Source organism: Dendropsophus ebraccatus, chromosome 5, assembly GCF_027789765.1.
Source record: "Dendropsophus ebraccatus isolate aDenEbr1 chromosome 5, aDenEbr1.pat, whole genome shotgun sequence".
Classification (NCBI taxonomy): domain Eukaryota; kingdom Metazoa; phylum Chordata; class Amphibia; order Anura; family Hylidae; genus Dendropsophus; species Dendropsophus ebraccatus.
In genome coordinates this window covers 56,313,628-56,334,303 of record NC_091458.1, presented here as the reverse complement: position 1 = coordinate 56,334,303, position 20,676 = coordinate 56,313,628, and the positions used below count along the sequence as shown (strand labels likewise).

Below are 20,676 nucleotides of genomic sequence, written 5' to 3'. Positions count from 1 at the left end.
GGTAGCTGAGGTGTTCAGAGCAGGTATTGACCCATACTCACCGGATCCAGCGTCCCGATCGCGTCTTCCTGGTTATGAACGCGTCTTCCGGGTTACGAACGAGTCTTCGTCGGCGTCTTCGTCTTTTTCCGGCGGTCCCCATCGGTAATCATCAGCTCCAGCGTCGTCAAACTTCGGCTTTTTCCGGAATTGGCGTTCTACTGCCCCCTAGCGGCTGATAAGTGTATATAATATACATATCAGTAGCTATAGGGTTGAAGAAAGATTTTATTTTTTTTTCCCAATTTTTTTTTTTTCTATTTTCCGCACCCTATCGCCGCTGAGTGCTGATCAGCATCGCACGTAAGTGCGCCGCTGATCAGCAACTCCTCCTTTTTGGCGTAGAGTGTTTTTTTCCTATATCCTACAGCCACAGTCTGCTTATAAGTGCCGCACATAAGTGCAGCATTTATCAGCAACTCCTCTCTTGGCGTAGTTTTTTTTTTTATACTTAATGTTAAAAAAAAAACATGTAAAAAACACCATTACGCTACACGGAATAAAGTTTTACACTACACCACTACATACCCCATATACCAATCCCCGTATAAAGATGGCCCCCAGGGTGTTTTCGGTGTCGGACGCATACGCTATTATTGCCTCCGACACCGAAACAGCCAGTGAGGATGAATGGGGGGTCCTTCGTTCCTCCATTCATCCTCATCCTCATCATCCAATGACGTATCTGGGGGTAGCGTAGCGTACGCTGCCCCCCAGACACTTCTTTTCCGCCAGTACCGTCCCAATAAGAGATCACGGTATGGCGTGAAATTCTACAAACTCTGTGAGAGTACCTCAGGGTACACTTACAGATTTAGGGTACGTGCACACTGCGGAATGGAGAAGGATAACCCTTTGTGCATTCCGCAGTTGGCACCCACCGGCGGACTGATGCGGGCGCGCGTCTCCACCCGTGTCATAGACTCCATGTTATGCTTGGGCGGATTCCATCGTCCGTCCAAAGAATGAACACATTTGACGGAGAGCGGAATCTGCCCGTGCATAGAATGGAGTCTATGACACGGACGGAGACGCGCGCCCGCATCAGTCTGCCGGTGGGTGCCAGCTGCGGAATGCACAAAGGGTTATCCTTCGCCATTCCGCAAATTGTATTTTTTATTTTCACGGCACATGTTCTACATATGTGCCTGTTACCAGTGGGGTCCATATGCTCACTGCACCCCTTGTTAGATTCCTTATGGGGTCACTTGTGGGGGGTTTCTACTGTCCTGGCAGCACAGGAGCTTTGTAATTGCGACATGGCCTCCATCCTCCATTCCAGCCTCTAAGTGGCGCTCTGTCCCTTTGGTGGCTTGCCCTGTGCCCATATGGCACATTATGTCCACATGTGGGGTATTTTCGTACTCAGGGGAAATTACCCTACACGCTTTGCGTTTATTTTCTTTTTTAACCCCTTGTGGAAATGGAAAAAAATCAAGGCTAGACCAACATTTGGTGTAATTTGTTTTAAATTTTTACTCTAAATCATTAATCTTGTCTTGATTTTTTCATTTTCACAAGGGGCTAAAAAATAAAAAAAACACAAAATTTGTAGAGCAATTTCCCCTGAGTACGGAAATACCCTACATGTGGACATAAAGCGCCATGCGGGTGCAGGGTAAGCCTCCAAAGGGAGGGAGCGCCATTTGGTTTTTTGAGGCTGGATTTGGCTGGAATGAATTTCGAGGGGCCATGTTGCATTTAAAAGGCCCCTGTGTTGCCAAGACAGTTGAAACCCCCCACAAGTGACCCTATTATGGAAACTACACCCCTCAAGGAATGTAACAAGGGGTGTAGTGAGCATATGGACCCCACTGGTGACGGGCACAAATGTGGAACAATGTGACGTGAAAATGAAATATTACATTTTTTACACTATAATGTTGGTCTAACTAGGGCTGGGCGATATGGCCTAAAATTTATATCACGATATAATTTGATGCATGCACGATATATCACGATATATCACGATATATAAAATAATTTTTTATATAATTTTTTGTGTGTATACTCACCCCCCCCTTGCCAGTCATCAGCCTTCCCCTGTGCCAGTGATCAGCCCTCCCCTATGCCTTCAGCCCCCTTTGTGCCAGTTATCACCCCCCTTGCCAGTCATCAGCCTTCCCCTGTGCCATCAGCCCACCCTGTGCCAGTGATCAGCCCTCCCCTGTGCCATCAGCCCCCCTTGCGCCAGTCATCAGCCCCCCTTGCCAGTCATCAGCCCCCCTTGCCAGTCATCAGCCTTCCCCTGTGCCATCAGCCCACCCTGTGCCAGTCATCAGCCCTCCCTTGTGCCAGTTATCACCCGCCTTGCCAGTCATCAGCCCCCCTTGCCAGTCATCAGCCCCCCGTTGCCAGTCATCAGCCCCCCGTTGCCAGTCATCAGCCCCCCCTTGCCAGTCATCTCCCCTCTGTTTTCCAGCCATTTCATGTGCCAGCCATCATGTCCCCCCAGCCAGGGCCATCATCAGCCCCATGCCAAGCCATCTGCCGCCCCCGACCCCTCTCCTACTTACCTTTCCTGCAGGGCTGGCTGATGGAGTCCGCGAGGTGAGACGGGCCGCGTCTTCTTCCCAGCATGCACTGGGAGACCTGACGTCACACGCATCAGCGCGCTAGCGCGCTGACGATGCGTGAACGGAAGGCCCTGCAGCGCGGTACCACGGAGCGGTAAGTGAGAAGCTTATTCACTACCACTCCGTGGTATATCGCGATATGACGATATGCCAAAAATCTATATCGTCAACCGAATTGATGACGATATTTTGGCATATCGTTTATATCGCCCAGCCCTAGGTCTAACCTTGAATTTATCATTTTCACAAGGGGTTAAAAGAGAAAAAAACACACAAAATGTTTAGAGCAATTTCCCCCGAGTCCGTAAATACCCCACATGTGGACATAAAGCGCCATGTGGGCGCAGGGCAAGCCTCTTAAGGGAAAGAGCGCCATTTGGATTTTGGAGGTTGGATTTGGCTAGAATGCATGATGAACGCCATGTCGCATTTACAGAGCCCTTGTGCTGCCAGGACAGTGGAAACCCCCCACAAGTGACCCCATTCTGGAAACTACACCCCTTAAGGAATCTAACAAGGGGTGCAATGAGGATATGGACCCCTTGATGACGGGCACATTTGTGCCGTGAAAGTGGAAAAATGAAATTTTTCACTTTCACGTCACATTGTTCCACATTTGTGCCCGTCACCAGTGGGGTCCATATGCTTACTGCACCCCTTGTTAGATTCCTTGAGGGGTGTAGTTTCCAGAATGGGGTCACTTGTGGGGGGTTTCCAGTGTTTTGGCAGCACGAGGGCTCTGTAAATGCGACGTGGCCCTTGAAATCCATTCCAGTAAAATTCCAGCTTCCAAAAGCCAATTGGCGCTCCTTCCCTTTGGAGGCTCGTCCTGCGCCCGCTTGGCACTTTATGTCCACATGTGGGGTATTTCCGTACTCGGGAGAAACTGCGCTACATGTTTTGTGTTTTTTTTTCCTTTTATCCCTTTGTGAAAATGAAAAATTGAAGTCTAGAACAACGTTTTAGTGTAAAAAATACTTTTGTCTTTTTTCACGCCATATTGTTGGGAAAATCTGTGAAGCACCTGTGGGGTCCAGATGCTCACCACACCCCTAGTTACATTCCTTGAGGGGTGTAGTTTTCTGAATGGTGTCCCTTTAGGGGTGTTTTTTAGGTTTTGGCACCCCAGAGCCTCTGCCAACCTGAAGTGGTACTGTCAGAAATGACCAAATATAACGGAGCCATTGAAATGCACTAGGCGCTCCCTTATATCTGAGGCTTGTGGTTGCGTCAAATAGCGCAATAGGGTCACATATGGGGTATGTCTATAAACTGCAGAAACGGGGCAATAAATATTGGGGTGCATTTCTCTGGTAATAAGTTTATAATTATGAAAAATATTGGATTACAATAAAATCTCTGCACAGAAAATTAAAATTTTCAAATTTCTTACACACTTAGCTTTTATTTCTGTGACTCCCCTAAAGGGTTAAAAAACTTTCTGGATCTGCTTTTGCAGAGTTTGGGGGGTGCAGTTTCTGAAATGGGGTGCTTTGTGGGGCTTTCTAACATACAGGCCCCTCAAATACACTTTAAACCTGAACAGATCCCTAAAAATATCTGATTTTGAAATTTTACTGAAAATTTGGAAATTTGCCGCTAATGTTTTACGCTTACTATTGTCTAAAAAAAATGAAATATAGTTTAATAAATGCCGCCAACATAAAGTAGACATGTTGCTAATGCTATTTAATATATAATTTATGTGGCATAACCATTTTCTGTATAAGCAGAAAAGGTTTAAAGTTGGAAAAATGAATTTTTTTACAATTTTTCACGTTATTTTGGTTTTTTTCATAAAGATTCGTTATAAGTATCGACTCCAATTTACAAGAAATGTGAAGTACAATATGTCACGAGAAAACAATCTCAGAATCAGCCGGATAGGTAAAAGCATCCCGAAGTTATTAATGAATAAAGTGACACATATTCATAAAATTTGCTCCGGTCCTTAAGGCCATTTTAGGCCCGGTCCTTAAGGGGTTAAGGCTAGTACATAGTATTTTGGCCAGTACTTTTGTCAGTATTTTGATCAGTATTTTTAGCCCAAACCAGGAGTGGAACAGCCAGACATTATAATGGGAAGATTTGTACATGTATTGTTTTCAACCCACTCCTGGTTTTGGTTGAAAAAAGACTGACCAAAATACTGATGGAAATACTATGGGTGAACTTAGCCTAAGGCCAGTTTCCCACATACCGCATTGCAGCAGATTTCACGCTGCCATACGCTGTAGTGTCATTTCCTATGAATCTACATTCTCACAGTGAATTTTCATTCTGCTGTGTAGCCCCTGCTCATTTAACTCACCACTGCCGGGCCAATACATTACCTGTCCACGCTCCTGCCTGCTTCTCTGACTCCCTGATTTCCCGCTCAGCCAATCAGTGCACTGTCCCGCCAAAGCCACTGATTGGCTGAGCAGGACGTCAGAGCCAGAGAAGCAGGTGGGATTGCGGCCAGGAAATGTATTAGCCCGGCACTGGTGAGTTAAAGAGAACCAATCATGGCCGAAATTCAAATTTTTTTTTTTTTGCTAATTAGCTGTACATTTAAATTTTATTAATATTTGCAAATACACTTAATTATTTTTATAACTGTATTTTTGAGATATACACACTTTACTTTCCTGTCTCGCGCCGGCTCTTTTCAAAAGAGCCGGCGCGAGACAGGAAGCTCCCGTCATGCAGAGTGGCAGCAATGCCGGGGGCGCCGCCATATTGATGACGTCACTTTGCGTTCCACCGCTGGAACGCAAGTGACTAAATTAAGATGGCGGCGCCCGGCAGCGGACAAGAGGATTGGGTAAAGTATAAGATACAGACTGCAAAGGCAGTCTGTATCTTCATAAATAGACAAAATGAAGATACAGACTGCCTTTGCAGTCTGTATCTTATACTTTACCTCATCCTCTTGTTCGGTACAGCAAGGCCGGCCGCCGCCATCTTGAATACGTCACTTGCGTTCCAGCGGTGGAACGCAAAGTGACGTCATCAAGATGGCGGCACCGGCCTTGCTCCACCGGAACAAGTGGATTAGGTAAAGTATAAGATACAGCCTGCAAAGGCAGTCTGTATCTTCATAAATAGACTTCATAAAGATACAGACTGCATTTGCAGTCTGTATCTTATACTTTACCTACTCCTTTTTTCCGGTGCAGTAATGCCGGGGCGCCGCCATCTTGATGACGTCACGCTGGAACGCACGTGCGTTCCAGCGTGACGTCATCAAGATGGCGGCGCCCCGGCATTACTACACCGAAGAAGAGGATTAGGTAAAGAATAAAATACAGACTGCAAAGGCAGTCTGTATCTTCAGGAATAGACTTAGGGAGAGAGGACCTTTAATAATAGGGACAGTGATTTTTAGGTGATAGGTTCTTTTTAAAGAGAACCAATCATGGCCGAAATTTTAAATTTTTTTTTTTTGCTAATTAGCTGTAAATTAATATTTTATTAATATTTGTAATTGGAATTATGTACTTTTATGCCCGTGATTTTACAATATACACATTCTCTTTTCCTGTCTCGTGTTTCAAAAGAGCCGGCGCGAGACAGGAAACTCCCGGCGGGAAGGGCTCCCATGAGCCTTTGCCGTTGCTCTGTAAATACACAGTGATCCCGCGCTATACAGCGCGAGATCACTGTGTATGTCTATTCTAACTGGGCCTATTAGTATGTCCCTGAAGATACAGACTGCCTGTGCAGTCTGCATCTTATGCGTTTACCTAATCCTGTATAGCGGAGCAGTAAGGGCAGCGGCGGCGGCCATCTTGATGACGTCACTGGTGCGTTCCAGCGCTGGAACGCAAGGGACGTAATCAAGATGGCGTCCGGCTTAGCTGAACCGCTACAGAGGACTGGGTAAAGTATAAGATACAGACTGCACAGGCAGTCTGTATCTTCAGAAATAAACTACATGAAGATACAGACTGCCTTTGCAGTCTGTATCTTATACTTTACCCAGTCCTCTGTAGCGGTGCAGTAAAGCCGGGTGCCATCTTGATTACGTCCCTTGCGTTCCAGTGGAACGCACCACTGTGACGTCATCAAGATGGCCGCCCCCGTCCTTACTGCTCCGCTTTACAGGATTAGGTAAAAGCATAAGATACATACTGCACAGGCAGTCTGTATCTTCAGGAATAGATTTAGGGAGAGATAATCTTTTATTATAGGGACAGTTAATTTTAGGTGATTGGTTCTCTTTAAGTAAAATAAAAAGCCGTTGTGAAAATGTAAATTAATAGGAAATGACGCTACAGAGCATCGCAGTGGAACATGCAGCATGAAATCTGCTTCCATGTGGTACGTGTAAAACTGGCCTAAATGTGAATTTGGTTTGGAGTAAATTTCACCCCCTTTGTTGACGGTGGTGATATCCACTGTAAAAATTCATGACAAAACCTAAGTAGAATGAACAATACATGGAAAAGGTCTGCAGCATGTGGATTTATGCTGACCTTTCAAAGGCCCTGTAGAGGATCAATGGAGTTTAGGCTCCAAAGGAATGGTAAGCGCTCTATTTATTGTGGGGATGATTGTGTCTCCATTGTTGATACTCCAGAGATCAGCTTATTTCAGTCCTATAAATAGGGGATAATAAGCTCCTGAGGTTCAAGTACCCCATTTAGACTTTTTGAAAAGTGTTTTGCTGGTAAGTTTGATCAAATGCCTAACAGCAGATGATGGGGTTAGCAGATCTGCATAAAAGCTACAGTCTGAAAGATTTTGTGGCACCTGCTATTCCAGGTTTAAGATTTTTGTGTTAGTATTGATCTAGTTAAAACCACACATCCTCAACTGCATATCTTATACTCATGTTTTAATTGTCATTTGTTAACTTTTTTTTGTAGATTAAAACATGGATTACGTTCTTTGTCCGTATAATGCCGAGCACAAAGTCCATGGCACCGAGCTGGGAATGCACCTTTTGACCTGTCAGGTAGTGCTCATTCTTGCTAGGGAACCATTGTCTGTGCTGTTCTGTGTGTCACTTCCCTAAATCTATCAGCTGCAATGCACATTTCAAACTGATGACACTGTTAGATATCTGTTAGGTCAAGGAGACACAGGGTACCGTTCATAAATCCGTCTAAATTTTATAATGTATGGGAAGGTTGTGAGGAGGCATTCATAAGCTTGGGGTCACCTCTCTGCTACTGCGAGCTCCACCCCTGGCATAGCCTATTACAGTATATAGTTTGTCAGTGTAACCGTCAGTATACAAATGCATTTTATCAAAGTAATTGATATTAGAAGTAGAAAATAAATTAAAAACAGTGAAGAAACGAAGACCATTTCTGAATAAATTATTTTGCAAAAGTGTAAAAAAAAAAAAAAAGCATTAAGTACATTGCAGTTTGAAAAGTTATTAAAAAAATTAAAAAAATTACTTTTTTTTTTTTAATCCCTCTCCACAAAAATAAGATATAAAATACTAGTTCATCCTGCAAAAAAATCACACATATTCATAAAGAAATAAAAATGTTACATCCAATGCTCTTGGAATGTGGTGTTGCTATTTATTTTGCATTTTTCCTAAGAAGAAAAAAAATTGTCAATTAGGTTAGGTCAGTGAGTAAATATGGGTATGGGTATTGTTAATGTTATCCTTCTAGCACCTACCTTCATCTGCAGCTCTATACCTGGTATAGATTCACTTAGAAGTCTTCACTTCAGAATACATTATGTGGTCAAGATGTTTGCTCTGATTTCAGCTTCTTTTTTAATTCTTTTTTTTCTTTCTAAATCCTACATTTTATTTTAGAGCAATAAAGTCACAGATAAGCCGATAGGTCCTCAGCAGCCCACCAAGAAGAAGGCAAAATGGATAGCACTTTCACTTAAAATGCAACAGGAGGAGGACCAAAGGGACTTAGAACAAGAAAACGTGCTTGGTAAGTCACTAGTATTGCAGAGAGATCTTACTCGAGTCATAAAGAATCAGTTTTGAATGAACATGATGGAACCCATTGACATAATGGGTCTGACTCTTTTTGACAGGAAGAATAGCACTGCAGACTACACTGTTTTGTGTAAAGATAGTGGAGTGGAGACAAAGTGATGGTGAGACTTTGGTCCACTTCAGTACATTTTTAAAGGCTTGTTCTCCCCTGACACTTTTCATGTGGTTGTATAGTAGTCCCGCTCCTCTGATGCAGGTTTCTGCCTGCTCCATGTCTTGTTACTTTATCAGACTACATTTCCCAGTATATACTAAGATTATAGTAATTAGAGATCATTTAAGAGGAGCTTACATTAATACACCATAGAGAAATATTGGTATCAAGGGCACAGTGGCCAAAAAGAGAAAGGGTTCTAGCTATAAACTACACCAACAATAATAAAGTGCTGAACCACACAATAAATAACAAACAATTGAAAGCTTTATTCTTTAAAAACATAAAAATACAAATGTCCAAATGACATGAATGATGGTTTGCAACTTCTAACACACAAAGCGGGGCTAGAGGTGGAAAAAGCACTGCTCCAGTATCCGTACTCTTTAAAGGGCAATAGCGGAGCAGCAAAAATTAATTCTCAAATACAGGAAAAAGCATATATCACAGTGCAAGTGCCAGTAATATAGATAATCAATGTATAAGCTATACCTGTAAAGCGTTAGGGACCGTGTGGCTAGTGTTAGCGTATGGGATAACAAGCTGATGAGACAGCTACTGATCCCAAGAGTGACCAAGGAAGGATTGGCTCACCCCACATATGCATGGCCAGCACTCCGTGGGGCTTCAGAGCATTGCCAAGCACAACTTATTCTGGGAGACATTTCACCTCCATTCTCATGATCAGTAGGGGTCCAGATATTCAGTCCCCCACTGATCAGCTAGTTTCCCCTTATCCTGTAGGTAGATGATAACTTTTTGAAATGGGAATGGAATAGAATGGATGTGTTGAGAAATTAGCTGCTCACCTTTAAATTCTCTACTGGGTCTCCGTAGCCCCACTGTCCTTTGATTACTATGGCACAGTAACAATATCTTGTCCTGACAGGTGACCCCCTCAGCCGTTTAACAGTGAGGTGTTGAACCTACTGACATAATTCAGTATACTTAACATATTTTTTTGTGTAAATTTTATTTTCTATTTTATAGGCCCACAGCATCCTGATAGACTAATACAATGTCCATATGATTCCAACCATCAAGTAAGAGCTTGTCGTTTTCCTTATCACCTGATAAAGTGCAGGAAGGTAAGTGTTTTATGTATAGATGGTAAAACACTTTACAGTATGGTTTGACCCTGGGAAGCCTTATGAATTGTATTTGCTAAGTATTTTGGGAATAGTCATCAGTCTTGTCTTGGAGAAAAAAATATTCTTGTTGCAAACTGCTGAGTCTGTCTGTGCTTCCATAACTTATAAAATGCTTTACTTCTCCTGTGTATTGAGCTACTGCAAGCTGGAACACATCCTCGCTCCCTCTCCCATCCTTGGCCGTGCTTGGTGCTCAGCTTTTAGCTGACTGTCAGTCACAGTTTGAGGATAAAATTGGAATGCCATAGCATACTGTGATTTTGAAATACTGCCACAGAGCTAAAAAGGGCGAATATAAACCCCATTACCAAAAACATGTAGATATTTTTTCCTATTTCCACATTGACTCCTGGCTGACATCTGGCTTCTGCATGCAAAGCATAAACATAGAGATAGCGGCACTCTAGATAATTAATATGGGTCTAGCTACTTGCTGGTCTCAGTCGGAGTACGGCTGCAACAGGCCACTCCTTTCACCTAGCGTCTGCTCACTCTATGTCCGCACTATGTCCAGTTTGTTATAAAGAAAAATAAAGCTTCAGAAGACAACTTTGGTGAGTGCAACTATCTTTTTACTTTGTCTGAAAAAAAATGCAAAGTGTTTTTTCAGCCCAAGGAAATTTTCCAGCTTTAGGTATTGTTCACACAGTTTATAATCAAAAATCGGCAGCACGGGATGGAATAGGAATAGTACTATATCCCTGAGCTTACTCACAGCCTTTATTAAGGGTACATAAATGCACCTGAAATGCGTGTTTTTTTTTTATTGTATATGTTTTCGTATTATGAAGTGTTTTCATTTGTTCTAGAATAACACAGAACTTGCCAGTCAGTTTGTTGTCTGCCCATTTAATGCCCGTCATATGGTACCTAGAGGAGAACTTAGTTTTCACATTTCCAGATGCGATGACAAACGTGGCATTGAACAAGACATTGGTAAGCTGCTAGTGGGTGCCAAAAATTAGTGCCTTAAAGTATCAGAGCTTAGAAGAGTTTCCTGAATCTGAATATATCCCTAAACACAGTAAAATGTTTTGTCAAAATTTCCATAGATTTAATAAATCACTGGATACAAACATCTATGTGCTTTAGGCCTAGATGCCCTTAGTCATGACTCCTAGCTAATGACAGCGAATTGGGTGCCGCATACATGGGTTTTTAACATGTAAGCCAGTTTGAACTCTTTACCTGGTAGATCCTTGTGTTATGACTGTTTCTGTGCATATGATGTCTTAGTACAGTTTTAATTGCTTTTGTAACATTAAATTCCCTGTTTTAGTTGAGGAAAAGAGCGTGTACAAGAGAGATGTGAGCCCAAGTCGATGGAATGCTCCTCCATCTAATGAGAACTGGGATAATGGTACTTAATAGAATTTTTTAATGTTGCTTAAAGAGTACCTGTCACTAAATATATCTTATGACAAGTCATCAGACCAGCTGGGATCAGAAGATAAATCCGGGGTGAGAGCGTGGCAGCCATGCCATTCACTACCTGGCGGTATCTCCGTAATTACTAATTTAAACTGTTTAGGTCTGGTCAGAATTATCAGCTGGCTGGGGAGTGGATCGCTCTGCTGACGCGTCCTCTCCTCAGCTATATCTCCTAATTACAGTGGGTGTGACCCACTGGGATCAATAACTTTTGACGTGTCTGATGTGTGAAAAGTTATTTTTATTGACATTAACTCTTTAAAATAGTCCAGTAAAAAGAGTGGGAGGCCAAGCCTCAGCAGACTTTAAAGGGGTTATCCAGCGCTACAAAAACATGGCCACTTTCCCACTACTGTTGTCTCCAGTTTGGGTAGGGTTTTGAAACTCATTTCCATTGAAGTAAATAGAGCTAAATTGCAAACCGTACCTAAACTGGAGACAACAGTAGGTGGAAAAGTGGCCATGTTTTTGTAGCGCTGGATAACCCCTTTTAAGTGAATTTGTGAACTGCAAGAGACATCAATGTGAAGCTGTAATTGATGCTCAAGGGGACATGACTAGCTGAGACATTGACATTTTTGTTAGGTTATATCCACCACTGTTGCTTTTTCTTTCAATAATTTGTCTTAGATGAGGAGACCACTGCATGCTTCTACTTAAATCCCCTACCTTCATGCTATAATGTCCCTGTAAGCTTAACTTTTTACAATTTCCATAAATTTCACCTGCAAGCCAACTATCCTTAACTTGTGTGAGTAGTTTATGACTGTTTTCTTTACTTCTCCAAGTAGATAAAAGTAAAAACTTAGCATTTTGTCCTTTAGAACCTCTCATGTACCCTAATATATAGCCTATATTTATGTTTAAATCCTCAATCCATTCTCTGATGTTCACTAGCTTCTTGTCTTAACTTAGTTATTTCTTATTTTTAAAAATTTCTAATAAAATGTTTAGCTTCTGTGCCAATATACTTAGTTATAAATTAAAATACATGCTTGCTTTCTCTCAGATGTGCAGGATGACAGAAGCACTTTTGTGTGGGGTACACCTTCTTACCAAGGACCTAGGTAAGTGATGAGAAGGCTTAGAGTGTGTTAATGATTGAGGCTGCATCCACAAGTCTATGATATATGGTCCATAAACTGACTGTATATCACAGACTGAACTCTTACGGGACTCCTGGCATCATAATTCATAGCTCTGTAACAGCTAAAATTCTTTACTGCTGAACTGACATGGCTGAGTCAATACAGTAGAAAGGAACTTTTAACTGTTTCGGAGCTTCTGTAAGAGTTCAGTCTGTGACATACAGTCAGCTTACAGACCGTATATCATGGAGGTGTGAACGCAGCTTCACACGCTACGAGTTTTGCAGCGAGATCCGCTACAATATAATGTCCTGGCAGCGCCTTGTGAATACATACTCGCAGTGGATCTTTCAGACCGCTGCGAGTATGTAAATCACCCGCCCCTTAACTGGCTGCCACTGTATACATTACTTGTCTTTAATACAAAGTGACAAAGATGAATGTTTAAGATGAATATCAACTCTTGTGTTATTTGTCACAATATATGTTTGTGCAAATTATTTAACTTTTATATGTGTACAGATGCATAACTATTAGTGATGAGGGATCATGCTCATCCGAGCTTGGTACTCATTCGAGTATTAGGGTACTCGTTACTCGGACATAGGGATGCACGATGCACCGAAATATCGATACTACTATCGATATTTCGGGCCAAAAAACGATTCGGTACCAGGATTTCCTGGTATCGATACTTTATATTAAGCTGCCTAATAACGCAGCTTAATATAAAGTATAGAGCAGTGAACATGGCCGGCGGCTAGCTAAGCGCCGGCCATGTTCTCTGTGTGCTGCCCTCTGCCCCCTGGCGTCACTTCCTCCTCCTCCGCCCGCCCCTTCCTCCGCTCACTGCAGTGAGAAGTTATAGCCGGCACACAGCGATCGCTAGTGCCGGCTATATAACTGTGCAGATGCCGCTGTCACAACTGACAGCGGCCTCTGACCCATCCTGAGCCTCTCCAGAAGCAGTGGGGGTCGGCTACTATGTGTAACAGACCCCCGCTGCTAATGACCCGCAGCCCGTCACACCGCAGCCTCCTGTCCCTCCTGTCATGCAGCCGTCCATCTGCGGCGCTGTTCCTATGCATATTCATGTGTGCACACTCTCGGTGGCTGCGCTTCCTGACCGGCCTGAGTGTGCACACATGAATATGCATGGAGGAACGGAGACCTGACAGCTGGGAGCTTCCCGGAGCTGAGGGGAGGGGGGATTTGTAAAGGGAGCTAATTTAAGGTGGAACAGACAGCCTGAATCTTGGCCAGCAGCAAAGGTTAATCTTCCTGCTGGCCGAGGTTCAGGTTGTCTGTTCCACCTTAAACTCCCTTTACAAATCCCCCCTCCCCTCTGCTTTGACAAGCCTCATGCTTTGAGTGGTACCGCAGTAAGTGAGAGCAGGGGATGTGTGCAGACATTGCAAACATCCCTGCCCTCTGGTGTGCCCCCCCCCACATCCCTGCCCTCTGGTGTGCCCCCCCCCCCACATCCCTGCCCTCTGGTGTGCCCCCCCCCCCCCATCCCTGCCCTCTGGTGTGCCCCCCCCCCCCACATCCCTGCCCTCTGGTGTGCCCCCCCCCACATCCCTGCCCTCTAGTGTGCCCCCCCCCCCACATCCCTGCCCTCTAGTGTGCCCCCCCCCACATCCCTGCCCTCTAGTGTGCCCCCCCCCACATCCCTGCCCTCTAGTGTGCCCCCCCCCCACATCCCTGCCCTCTAGTGTGCCCCCCCCCCACATCCCTGCCCTCTTGTGTGCCCCCCCCACATCCCTGCCCTCTAGTGTGCCCCCCCCCCCCCCCCCCCCATCCCTGCCCTCGGGTGTGCCCCCCCCCCCCCCCACATCCCTGCCCTCTGGTGTGCCCCCCACATCCCTGCCCTCTGGTGTGCCCCCCCCACATCCCTGCCCTCTGGTGTGCCCCCCCCACATCCCTGCCCTCTGGTGTGCCCCCCCCCACATCCCTGCCCTCTGGTGTGCCCCCCCCCACATCCCTGCCCTCTGGTGTGCCCCCCCCCCCCCACATCCCTGCCCTCTGGTGTGCCCCCCCCACATCCCTGCCCTCTGGTGTGCCCCCCACATCCCTGCCCTCTGGTGTGCCCCCCCCCACATCCCTGCCCTCTGGTGTGCCCCCCACATCCCTGCCCTCTGGTGTGCCCCCCACATCCCTGCCCTCTGGTGTGCCCCCCCCCACATCCCTGCCCTCTAGTGTGCCCCCCCCCACATCCCTGCCCTCTAGTGTGCCCCCCCCCCCCACATCCCTGCCCTCTAGTGTGCCCCCCCCCCCACATCCCTGCCCTCTGGTGTGCCCCCCCCCACATCCCTGCCCTCTGGTGTGCCCCCCACATCCCTGCCCTCTGGTGTGCCCCCCCCCCCACATCCCTGCCCTCTAGTGTGCCCCTAACATTCCTGCCCTTAAACCCCTGCCCTCTGACAGGAACTGACCTGCCAGGCAGAGTAACCCTCTCTTGTCTGTCCAGACCTGGCAGCCTTCACCAGCTCCCTGCAGTGTGGGGGTTGTAGTCTGTACCCAGTGGCGGATTAAATGTACCCTGGGCCCTGGACTGTTCACCCAACCTGGATCCCCCCCGTCAATCCGCCCACTACTGCCCCCCCCCCCCATGCTGTCCCCAATAAACACAATGTTTGGTCCCTTGCTGCACAGAGGATGTCAGGAGAGGAGGGGGCTGATCTTATAGGGGAGGTCACAGCAGCACAGAGGATGTCAGGAGAGGAGGGGGCTGATCTTATAGGGGAGGTCACAGCGTCACAGCAGCACAGAGAATGTCAGGAGAGGAGGGGGCTGATCTTATAGGGGAGGTCACAGCGTCACAGCAGCACAGAGAATGTCAGGAGAGGAGGGGGCTGATCTTATAGGGAGGTCACAGCAGCACAGAGGATGTCAAGAGAGGAGGGGGCTGATCTTATAGGAGAGGTCACAGCAGCACAAAGGATGTCAGGAGATGAGGGTGCTGATCTTATAGGGGAGGTCACAGCAGCACAGAGGATGTCAGGAGAGGAGTGTGCTGATCGATAGGGGAGGTCACAGCAGCACAGAGGATGTCAGGAGAGGAGTGTGCTGATCGATAGAGGAGGTCACAGCAGCACAGAGGATGTCAGGAGAGGAGGGGTCTGATCTTATAGGGGAGGTCCCAGCGTCCCAGCAGCACAGAGGATGTCAGGAGAGGAGGGTGGTGATCTATAGGGGAGGTCACAGCAGCACAGAGGATGTCAGGAGAGGAAGGAGTGTGCTGATCTTATGAGAAGTCACAGCAGCACAGAGGATGTCAGGAAAGGAGTGTGCTGATCTATAGAGGAGGTCACAGCAGCACAGAGGATGTCAGGAGAGGAGTGTGCTGATCTATGGGGAGGTCACAGCAGCACAGAGGATGTCAGGAGAGGAGTGTGCTGATCTATAGGGGACGTCACAACAGCACAGAGGATGTCAGGAAAGGAGTGTGCTGATCTATAGAGGAGGTCACAGCAGCACAGAGGATGTCAGGAGAGGAGTGTGCTGATCTATGGGGAGGTCACAGCAGCACAGAGGATGTCAGGAGAGGAGGGTGCTGATCTATGGGGAGGTCACAGCAGCACAGAGGATGTCAGGAGAGGAGTGTGCTGATCTATGGGGAGGTCACAGCAGCACAGAGGATGTCAGGAGAGGAGTGTGCTGATCTATAGGGGACGTCACAACAGCACAGAGGATGTCAGGAAAGGAGTGTGCTGATCTATAGAGGAGGTCACAGCAGCACAGAGGATGTCAGGAGAGGAGTGTGCTGATCTATAGGGGACGTCACAACAGCACAGAGGATGTCAGGAAAGGAGTGTGCTGATCTATAGAGGAGGTCACAGCAGCACAGAGGATGTCAGGAGAGGAGTGTGCTGATCTATGGGGAGGTCACAGCAGCACAGAGGATGTCAGGAGAGGAGTGTGCTGATCTATAGGGGACGTCACAACAGCACAGAGGATGTCAGGAGAGGAGTGTGCTGATCTATGGGGAGGTCACAGCAGCACAGAGGATGTCAGGAGAGGAGGGTGCTGATCTTATAAGGGGGGGGTGTATTTTTTTTCGAGGTATCGAACTGGTATTGAGTATCGAACTAAAAAATCAAGTATTGGTATCGAACTCAAAATTCTGGTATCGTGACATCACTACTCGGACAAGCATCTTGCGATACTCGAGAAAATCTCATCACCCGTTTCCTGTAAGTTTGGCCGCTATTTCTCAGCCAATAAACATGCAGGAGACTCTTTGGTACATCCTGCGATCATGTGGGACCCATACATGTCGATAGCAGCGATTGGTTGGCCAGATCAGATGACCTTGCCATATAAAAATTGCGGCCGGTAGTGCTCGCTTCAGACGTATGCTGGAAGAGGTTAGGGACAGAGCTGCTGCTAGTCAGGGAGAGCGTTAGGGAGGAAATTAGCGTTCCAGTAGGCAGGGAATACTAGCCAAACAACCAAACAGCCCTTGTAAGGGCTTCAAATCGTTTTTTAAATTGTATTACCACAGACTGCTGGCTGGGACTTGCAGTGCAGCTACCACAATTTCAGCAGCACACTGTGGTGATCGGCTGCAGGCAGAAAGGGGACATTAGGTGTTGCATACAGACCCCTAAGAAGTGCTCAGTACTCTTTTATGATTTTGTGGCTGGTGGTGCTGCTGTAGTACATTGTATTGCTCTGATTTGTAGTACACCTGCATAGAACTTCACTGCTCATTGTAAGGGGGTGTCACAGAGTGTATTGGTGCAGCCACCACCAGATTGTATCCCACAGCCCCCAAAAACTAGTGGGACCACTAGTATATTTCCAGATTTCTGTCTTTCTTACTCAAGCCATATCTAAGTTCACTACTTCTTGCACAGTGTAAAGTGGTTGTCACAGAGTGTATAGGAGGAGCCACCAACAGATTGTATCCCATAGCCCCCCAAAAACTAGTGGGACCACTAGTATATTTTCTGATTTCTGTATTTCTTACGCAAGGCAACTCTAAGCTCCATACTGTGCAGTGTCCATAAAATGGTGAACCCCAGGGGTAAGGGGCGATGCAGTTGGCAGAGGCCGTGGTTCAGGGCAGGGTGACACAGCAGCACCAGTTGAGGAGGGAGCAGTGGCACACCGTAGACGTTCACTTCCTAACTTCTTCTTGCAAATTACAGGGTCTCAGGGTACACCACAATTGAAACCGCAGCAGCGTGAACAGGTGATCACGTGGATAGCGGATAATGTGTCCAGTAACTGATGCACCACCCAGTCTTCCACGCAGTCAACCCACGCTACCCAAGGGAGTGGAACCCTTGCTCCAGTAGCTCAGCCTCCTTCCCCACAGCCTGGCCCATCCAGGGAAAGAAGGGATTCAGATCCAGCACTACCACCATGCTCCCTGGAACTCTTTTCTGGACCCTTCCCTGAGTCTTGGCAACCGGAGCAGTCGATCTGTCCCGATGCCCAAATTATGCAGCTCATGCAGTCAGTGGGTGATGAGAGTGGGGACTTGCAAGCTGGGTTGGAAGAGATGTCTGATGATGACGATGAGACCCGTTTGTCAGACAGTGAGGTTGTTGTCATGGATGTAACTCAAAGTGGGGAGCAGAGTGAGGAATTGGAGGAAGAGCTGGTGGATGAGGAAGAGGTGACTGACCCGAGCTTGGTGGATAAGCCTAGTGAAGACAGTGCTTCTGAGGGGAAGTTCACCCGCAGGACCGGTTGGAAGAGGAAAAGGGGTGGGTAGAGGGAGAAGCAGGGGCAGAGCGAGTAGATCAGCAACTGTTTCACGGAGTCAAACTCCCGTGACCAGGCCTAGATGTTCCCAAGTCTGGAGGTTTTTTAAAGAATGTGCGGATGACCGACGGACTGTTGTGTGCAACATTTGCCACACCAGGATCAGCAGGGGAGCCACCACTAACAGCCTAACCACTACCAGCATGCGCAGGCATATGAGTGCTTAACACCCCACTCAGTGGAACCAAGGCCGTTCAGTGAGTGCAAGTCGCACCCCTGCTCCTTCCAGTGTGTCACGTGCTGGCTCTGTCAGTCCCACCGCCCAGGCCCCAGGCACAAGCGCCTCCCACCCTACACGCACCCCTTCACCTCCACTATGCTCCAAACCTTCCATCAAGGTGTCCAAGCACAGCGTTCAACTGTCCATGCAGCAGACCTTTGAACGGAAGCGCATATACACTGCCACTCACCTGCATGCACAAGCCCTAAATGTGCACATAGGCAAACTGCTGAGCTTGGAGATGCTGCCCTATCGGTAGAGACAGAGGCTTTTAGGAACCTTATGGCTGTGGCTGTCCTTCGTTACTCTGTCCCCAGCCGCCACTACTTTTCACGGTGTGCCGTCCCAGCCCTTCACCAGCACGTGTCAGATAACATCATTCGTGCCCTGACCAACACAGTCAGTGACAAGGTCCACCTAACCACGGACACTTGGACAAGTGCTGGCGGGCAGGGACACTATATCTCCCTGACGGCACATTGGGTCAACTTGGTGGAGGCCTGGACACTGGTTCCGCTCATGTGCTGCCCACACCGAGAATTGCGGGGCCTACCTCGGTGGCGGTCTTAATGATTTGTATACCTCTTTAACCTCCTCTTCCTCCTCCTCCTCTCTATTACCCTCCACAAGCATGTCGCCACCATTTCGTTGCGCTAGCTGCATCAGCACTGTGGTGGGTAAGCGCCAACAGGCAGTGTTGAAACTGCTGAGCTTAGGCGACAAGAGGCACACGGCCCAGGAGCTGTTGCAGGGCATCACGGCGCAGACAGATCTTTGGCTCGCGCCACGGAGCCTCAAACCAGGCATGGTTGTGTGTGACAATGGGTGGAACCTGGTGGCGGCTCTGCAACTCGGCAGCCTCACACATGTACCATGCCTGGCCCACGTGTTCAACCTAGTGGTGCAGCGGTTCCTTAAGACCTACCCCAATTTGGCTGACTTGCTCACCAAGGTGCGGCGCATTTGTGTGCATTTCCGCAAGTCAACCACGGATGCTGCCACCCTTAGGGCAGTGCAAAGGCACTTGCAACTGCCGACTCACAGACTGCTGTGCGACGTGCCCACGAGGTGGAATTCCACCTTCCAGATGGTAGTCAGGGTTTACCAGCAACGCAGAGCCATTGTGGAATGCCAGATGTCAACCTCGGTAAGAAGCGGTAGTCAGGTCAGTCAGCTACCTCAAATCTACAATGAGGAGTGGACGTGGATGTCTGTTATCTGTCAAGTACTAGGCCCCTTTGAGGAGTCAACACAGGTGGTCAGCGGCGATGCCGCCATCATCAGCCTCACCATCCCGCTGCTGTCTGCTTCAAGCCTCCTGCTCAGCCTGAAGTCTGAGACTTTGCCTTCGTCTCAGGAGACGAGTGAAGAACATCTGCCGCTAGATAGCCAGACCACCCTGACATCATTTTCTCACCACGGAGTAGAGGAAGAGGAGCAGACTGCTGCCGCGACTGAAGAGGTTACCCATGCTCAATCCTTAGTTGTTGAGCGTTTATAGCCTGAAGAAGAGAAATTGGTGGAGGAGGAAATTGAGCCTATTGAGGAGAGGGAGTTCTTGCGTGTTGGGACCCTGGCGCACATGGCTAACTTTATGTTAGGCTGTCTTTCCCGTGACCCTCGGGTTAAAAATTTTTATGACAACACCGATTACTGGGTGTTCACCCTCCTTGACCCTCGGTACAAACAGAACTTTTTCACTCTCATTCCTGGCGAGGAACGCAGTATGAGAGTGAATCAATATCAACAGACCCTGGTGCTGAACCTGAAAATGTACTTCCCATCTGACACCACTAGCGCCAGAGCACTAGAGGACGTAGTTCTGTGGTCCAAAGAGCGGAGGAGAGGAGAGGTGAAGCTGGCAGCTTGTCAAGGGGCAGGGGAACACTCTCCAAGGCCTTTGACGGTTTCATGGCACCCCAGCAAGACTATGTCAACCGTCCCCAATCTAGCCAGAGTAGGGGGAGGCCTGTAGAAAGATGGTGAGGGAGTACTTTGCTGACCATACCAACGTCCTTCCCGATAACTCTGCTACATACAACTACTGGGTTGCAAAACTGGATTCGTGGCCCGAACTGGCGCTTAACGCCTTGGAGGGGCTGGGCTGCCCTGCCACTAGCGTGTTGTCAGAGCGGGTCTTCAGCGCAACTGGCGCCATCATCACTGATAATCGCAACCGCCTGTCAACTGACAGGCTGACGTTTATAGAAATAAACAAAGCCTGGATTTCACCTGAATTCAATTGTACACCCGGGAAGAGCAGCTCAACATGAA

General features: G+C 47.3%; 1 protein-coding gene across 1 annotated transcript in view; it reads left to right on the top strand.

Annotated features, from left to right (window-relative positions):
- Window positions 1-20,676, top strand: part of LOC138792616 (gametocyte-specific factor 1-like) — a 55,348-nt gene that overhangs the window by 11,529 nt on the left and 23,143 nt on the right. Inside the window, exons 2-7 of the mRNA XM_069970247.1 lie at window positions 7,469-7,557; window positions 8,383-8,512; window positions 9,725-9,822; window positions 10,695-10,821; window positions 11,165-11,245; window positions 12,326-12,383. Of these exons, the coding sequence (XP_069826348.1) occupies window positions 7,477-7,557; window positions 8,383-8,512; window positions 9,725-9,822; window positions 10,695-10,821; window positions 11,165-11,245; window positions 12,326-12,383 (575 nt within the window). The 5' untranslated portion in view covers window positions 7,469-7,476. The remainder of the gene's footprint in view (window positions 1-7,468; window positions 7,558-8,382; window positions 8,513-9,724; window positions 9,823-10,694; window positions 10,822-11,164; window positions 11,246-12,325; window positions 12,384-20,676) is intronic.